Raw genomic sequence first — 6,606 nt, 5'->3', positions numbered from 1 at the left:
CTCTAAGACCCAGTTCTTTAGAGCACCTTTGCAGGAGCTTCTTATCTATGTTTTCAGCCTTGCCAAAACCCTAGCTGACCTGACCACATCTAAAAACAGACTTGCTTCAAGTATCCTTTAAGAAATGAGGAAGGAGGGGGGGAAAAAGGAAATCAATGGATCTCTTCTACCCCCTACAGGTAGGCAAAGGGATCTTTCCAGAAATGACTTTACAAGGGTGGTGATAAATGTGTATCCCTGTTAGCTTTAAGGGTTATCCTGAAACAACCTAGAGTCATCTGAGAAGAAAGTCTCAACTGAAGAAATCGCCTACATGCAATTAGCCTGTGGGCACACTTCCGGAGGATTATTAACTCATGCAAGAAGGCCACCTGAGGGTACATCCTTAGGCAGGTAGTCCTGGTCTTTATAGGAAAGCTGGGTAATTGGAATAGAGAGATGGCTGGAGTTCAGTTCCCAGCATCCACATTAACCTCATAATAGCAGCTCACAGTAGCCTTTACTCCAGGTTCAGGGGAACCTGATCCCTCTAGACTCCATATAACCTATACTGGCTTATAGACACATAATTTACAAAATAAAAATTAATCTCTTAACACAATTAAAATAATAAATACTCAAAAGCAAAAATGATTTCTATGCCATCTTAATGAATTCTTGGAGCCTTGTAATCTTGACTAATTCTATCGTGAGAGGTAGGGAACAGAATGAAACACAAAGAGCCTTAATATTTGAAATAATTTATGATGAAAAAGGACTCGTTATAGTGCCTTCTAAAAATCATGCAGCAAGTCTGCCCTGCATGGTATTTAGAGTCCTACTACTGTAGATGCCTCTGTGGAACAGCATATGACTGTGTTAGTGCAAATTACTAACCTGCAAAAAACCATGTACAGGTGTTAATTTTAGTGACTGGGAAGGCTAAGCAGAGGAAATGTCTCAGACTCTGGAGGAGGAGAAGGCAGGGAGCTCTCAGGGGAGGCACCAGTGCTGGGCAATTCTTCCATGGTAAGCTACAACTCACTGCTCTTGGGCTAAACATCTCTTGGACCCAAGAGATACCTAACAAAGAGGAATAAGTAAGTGGTCCAGATTGCTGTCTGGACTCTAGGAATCTCCTTGCTGTTGCCTTTTCTCCTAAACTATTAAGTATCTTCAGATTCTAACAGAAGCAAGTAAGTACACAATTAGGCTCAAACGAAGCTTGCATCAGAAGACAGGAAAAGAAGCAGGAAATGGCAGAAGGTGTTCATTATTTCTTGAACTTGTTGTGTTTTGGGCAGTTCTGACCCATCTAGTACAGCACATACTCTGGTCACATTGATATGCAACCTTGGTATAATTCTATATTATGTTGAGTAATTGAGTAATCAGACAAGACTTTCCCCTTTTTAGATTGTATTGATGCAGTGTTTTTTTTTTTTTTTTTGCTATCAAAGCACACTAAATATAGGCACATTAAATTTTGTGGTTGCAAATAAGGCTTAATTGTTTAAAATGTTTAGTCAAAACAATCCTTATATATACGCAAATGAATGCATGAGTATTTTCCACAAAATGTACTGAGCTTTATGATATCAGGTAATGGTCCCGTTGCATGTTCAGTAGCTGAACCTCAGAGATGTAAGCTCTGAATATGATGACGGTCTGACACTGGTGGCTAGGTAGGAATAGCAATCTACTTTAAACCAATGCTCCCAACACTGGACTTTATGAAAACAAGTGATGAAATTTTAGATTGCTTATAGACAGCATAAGATAATACATCTTGGTTTTGCAGATATGCCTCAAAAATTTTAATCTGAAGAAAAGAAGGTTACATTTATTAAAAGTGGCAATTATTTTTGTCTTAATGTTGATAATTTTACGAATGCCCCAATGATGCCATTTGCTGCAATAGAGATTTATCTGATTTATGGAGTTACTGTCCTCAAACGTTAACTTGAGATTCATAATGGTGCTATTTTTTAGGTGTGTTATGAGCAAGAGAATTAAACTTCAAAGTAACAGTCTCTGGCACACCGCCAAGTCCATCCTAGCTGGTGGTGTTCAGGTCTAATTGTGTGCAGTTCAAGCCAGAATAAGCCTGTGCCATATCCACCCTGGGTAGGGATGGCTGTCATCACTGAAGCCTCACCCTGAAGAGCCACACCCTGGCACTAGCCAATCTACTCAAGCAAGCAGAGAGGGCAGGAGCCAGGGCAGGGCATATAAAGTAGAGCAGGACTAGTTGCTGCTTACATTTGCTTTTGATACTCTTGTGTTGACTAGCAACCTCAGAAACAGACACCATGGTGCACCTGACTGATGCTGAGAAGGCTCTGGTCACCGGCCTGTGGGGAAAGGTGAAACCTGTTGAAATTGGTGCTGAGTCCCTGGGCAGGTTGGTATTCAGGTTACAAGACAACTCACAAATGGAAGTTAGGTGCATGGAGATGGAGGTCTGCTGACCACGGGCAATAACTTCCAGCATCCTCTGTCTGTTCTCTCCTTCTTAGGATGCTGACAGTCTACCCTTGGACCCAGAGGTTCTTTGACAGCTTTGGAGACCTTTCCTCTGCCTCTGCTATCATGAGTAACGCCAAGGTGAAGGGCCATGGCAAGAAGGTGATCGAATCCTTTGGTGAAGGCCTGAAACACCTGGACAACCTCAAGGGCACCTTTGCCAGCCTGAGTGAGCTCCACTGTGACAAACTGCATGTGGATCCCGAGAACTTCAAGGTGAGTCTGATGGGTCTGCCTATGTTTCCTTCTTCTAGTTTCTGTGCTTATCTTCCTGCCAGAAGGAGAGGGGAAGGAAGAGATTCTAGGGAGCAGTTTAGATGGAAGGTGTCTGCTTGTTCCCCCATGGAGTGCTGAGGAGAGTGGTCATTTCACCCTCCACTCCAGTCATCATGTCCTCTCACTTTGTCCTTCTATGTTGTGTTTTCCTTTTTCTCCAGTAAACTGTAATTTTCAGTTGTAGTTTTAAAATGTATTTCTTTTTTGTCTACTTTTTTTGGTTTCTTTATTTTGTTTTCTTTCAAGTATTTCCTGGTAATTTGCTTTGAGAACAAGGAAGATAAGCGATTCCCTGCTTCTTTGCACAGGTCTAAAGAATAACAGACATAATTGGATTTCTGGCTAGGACATAGGATAGAATATGTTTTGCATATAAATTCTGCTTGTCATAGAAGAATTCTTATCAAAATCTCCCAGTAAGATTCAGCTGTCATTCTGCCTGTGTTTTAAGGTTAGAACCGAAAGTGCCATTTGAAATGAGCCTGAAGTGTCTGGTGTTTTCTCTACTATCGTGTTGACGCCTATTCCATCTTCCCACAGCTCCTGGGCAATATGATCGTGATTGTGCTGTCCCGCCACCTGGGCAAGGATTTCACCCCCGCTGCACAGGCTGCCTATCAGAAGGTGGTGGCTGGTGTGGCCACTGCCCTGGCTCACAAGTACCACTAAACCCATGTTCCTGCTCTTGTTTATGCACAAAGCTTACTTTTCTCCAGAGAAAAGCTGTCATTTGTGGGGAAAATGATGAAGATTTTTGGGCTTCTACCTTCTCTCTATTAAAAGATACGTACTTTTGTTGCAATGGTGTGTTTTAATTGTGTTTCTTGGAAGGATTAATGTGAAACATTTAAGATATGAAGTAACTGGGATATGCTGGAGGAAAGAAAGGGAGGGTGAAAGTCATGTCATTCTATTTTAATTAAATTGATTAAAAATTAAATATAAAAATAAATGGGTATTCAGAAAACAGTTATCCGACTTGACTTGGAGCTAATAAACCGGTATCTGGTGCTTCCTGATAGGTGATGAGATGGTAAACAGCTACTCTATGGGAAATCTCTGATACCCATTCCTTATCATTCAGAAAAGAATTCAAGGGTTTAATTTACAGCATAGGTTTTCACTATGTTTTATTGTAAAAAATCTTTTTTCTGGTTGTTCTCACAGATGTCTTTTGTCTTTCCACATACTTTCTGGAACCTCAGAGACTTCACTCTAATAATTTCTCCTGCCTTAAATTCCTACTACTCTTAAAGGTTTTCTTTCCTTCATGCTTTTCTACACACATTTTTTCATCCTCTCCTTTTCATCTTAGACAACCCCACAGTGTTACAGAAATATGCTGGAATCAGGAAATGCAGGAGTTCTTGAGCCCTTGTCCCCTCCTCTACCATTAGCAATGGTCTTGAATCTTCACATACTCACATCTTGCACAGGAGGTCAGGAGGTGTTAATATGGGGTAAATCCAGGACTAGGGAGAACATGAGAAGCAACATTTTGTTCCTTGATAGTCATTGCTGATTTAGGGAGCTTTCATGAGTTCACAGCAAACAGAATTACATTCTCTTCCAATGTGTCTTCCTTGAATATCCATGAAAGCATTGGAAATTGACACCTCTCTGAACTTTTTTTTTCTGGCTATGTAAGTGTTCATGCTACTATTGGCAATACCACATACTTGAATCTTCCACCCTCGTCTATTACCTTTTAGGATATGTTAAATTCTGGAATTGAAATGTAAGTTTCAAATGTTCCTTATCCTTTATTCTACTACAAGTCTGGCAGTACTGTTAGACTAATATATATGATCTATGATGAATAATTAGAGACAAATTATGAGATTACAGAATGAAGCCATCAAAATGAAATCAAATTTAACTGTTGCCTAAAACTATAAAATGAACCAAAACATTAAGATGGAAAAGTGCAAAATATCTAGAGTAAAGTGTAGAGCAAAGTTTATTAAGATTGTCTGTGAGCTAGATTTGTAGTGCATGCCTGTGATCCCAGCACTCAAGAAGCTGAGTCATGATCATGATTCTGATGCCCACCTAGGATACATAGTGAGGGCTTGTCTTAGCACACACACAACAAAAACACTACATCTTTTACATTTACCATGGACAAGATAACAAAAGCATGGGCAAGAGAAACAAAAAGGAACAAGGAAAACAAGATGGGAATAATAAAGTTTCTGCATAGCATAGAAAATAATCAAGAAAATGAAAATCAATTCATATAATTGGAGAAAATACCTGTGAGCTAATTCCAATTACAGATTAACATGCAAAGTATATAAGAAACTCTTTTAATTCACTAGGAAGAACATGGAAAAAGGAATGAAACAGATATTTTTTTCAAAAGAAGTCACACAGAATTCCAACACATATAGGCAAAGAAACTCAATATCAGGGAAAGGTAAGTAAAAAAAAAAAAAAAAAAGAGGTATCACTTTATTCTTTTAGAACAACTGTTGTCAAAGAGGCAAAGGACATGTGTTGGAGTATATGTGAATCCATACATATGTTTGTGTGTGTGTGTGTGTGTGTGTGTGTGTGTGTGTGTTGTGTGTGTGTGCGTATGTGTGTGTGTGTATGTGTGTGTGTATGTGTGTGTGTGTTGTATAGACATACTAGCAGTTAGCAGTTATAAAGTTGGTATCCTCGCAAGGTGTTTTTGTAGATAAGAGATTCCTGAGTCTTTGCTCATAGCACATGCAGTGACTGTTCATAGACATGGTGAGACATTTAGGTTTTGCATGAGTTTTACTGGAGGTCAGTAGCATGCATACAGACTATTAGACTCTAGTCTATTGCATAAAAATGACCTGGGAAAGTGGAACATCTTTAGTTTACATCTAAGTGCCTTAAGGGTTACCCCAGTTAAGAATTTACTCTAAACCAAAACCAAAACAAAAACAAAACCAGCCATCAAACTCTGAATGTTCCTTCACATGTAGCAGACCATTAGTTCTTCTCCTCACAGTGAGCCATCCATCTACATCAAGTCAATGAGGATAGTGACTAGCTGAACAGTAAGCGGTCAAATGTGTTCCTATTATGAGAGTTAAGCTGATTTATAAAACTTGGACCTCTATGATCACATATCTGCTAATATGAAAACCATATTCACCTGTTCTGGAAGTGATGTCTTCTTGTTTTATATGGAACTGAAGATTTTCACAACCTACCCACTAATTGATACAAATGAACTTTCTAACTTGCCAAAACCACAACAAACAAACAACAAACCCTTCACACAGCAGTTAGACTCATGCCCACTTTTTTCAGTTTGGAAGACTACTAACAAATACAGATTATAAGAGGCAGTTAGATGTCATTTAAAGCTGTTCCTGTAGTCTTAAACATTTTATAATGTATCATCTTTTGTTTTCTGTTAATTGTTAGTTCTTAGTGCTTAGGCTGGTTTAATCAGAATCTCAATCTCTATATCTATCTATCTATCTATCTATCTATCTATCTATCTATCTATCTATCTCATAGGTATATACACTTCAGAAACCAGGAACCCAGGCAAGATGTATTTTAATTGATATAGCGACTTCACTGCTAGTTTCCTTATCAGCAAAGACAGTCCTGTCCTCAAAGTGGTGATGTGTTGATATGAAAGCACTACTCACTGCTGCTTCATCCTGACAGAACCTGTTCATTCAGTACCTAGAGTGCTTGAGGGAATAAAGGGGAGAAAGCTGAAACAGACCAGCCAGCCACATAGAAGGAGGGTGGGGAGAGAAATGTTGATAGCTCAGGGGAGCAAATGACTGGGCTACAAATGGAAATGAAAATAAGCCACATCGTTTAATA

The 6,606-nt window shown here is 39.3% G+C and overlaps 1 protein-coding gene across 1 annotated transcript; it reads left to right on the top strand.

Annotated features, from left to right (window-relative positions):
- The first annotated feature begins 2,235 nt into the window (after positions 1–2,235).
- On the top strand, positions 2,236–3,583 carry LOC118590576 (hemoglobin subunit beta-like). Its single transcript, XM_036198442.1, has 3 exons — positions 2,236–2,383; positions 2,499–2,721; positions 3,322–3,583. Exons 1-3 carry the CDS (start codon positions 2,292–2,294, stop codon positions 3,448–3,450), a joined length of 444 nt encoding a protein of 147 aa, XP_036054335.1. The 5' UTR covers positions 2,236–2,291; the 3' UTR covers positions 3,451–3,583.
- Positions 3,584–6,606: the final 3,023 nt, after the last annotated feature.

The sequence above is a fragment of the Onychomys torridus genome, chromosome 1 (assembly GCF_903995425.1).
Source record: "Onychomys torridus chromosome 1, mOncTor1.1, whole genome shotgun sequence".
NCBI classification, from domain to species: domain Eukaryota; kingdom Metazoa; phylum Chordata; class Mammalia; order Rodentia; family Cricetidae; genus Onychomys; species Onychomys torridus.
Note: the sequence above shows the minus strand (reverse complement) of the source record. Positions and strands in the feature narration are given on the sequence as shown.

Excerpts from the sequence above, each read along its gene's own strand:
- LOC118590576 (XM_036198442.1), top strand. The coding sequence starts at position 2,292 with ATGGTGCACCTGACTGATGCTGAGAAGGCTCTGGTCACCGGCCTGTGG. Across the intron at positions 2,384-2,498 it reads GGTGCTGAGTCCCTGGGCAG|GATGCTGACAGTCTACCCTT; the intron begins GTTGGTATTCAG and ends TCTCCTTCTTAG. Across the intron at positions 2,722-3,321 it reads TGGATCCCGAGAACTTCAAG|CTCCTGGGCAATATGATCGT; the intron begins GTGAGTCTGATG and ends ATCTTCCCACAG.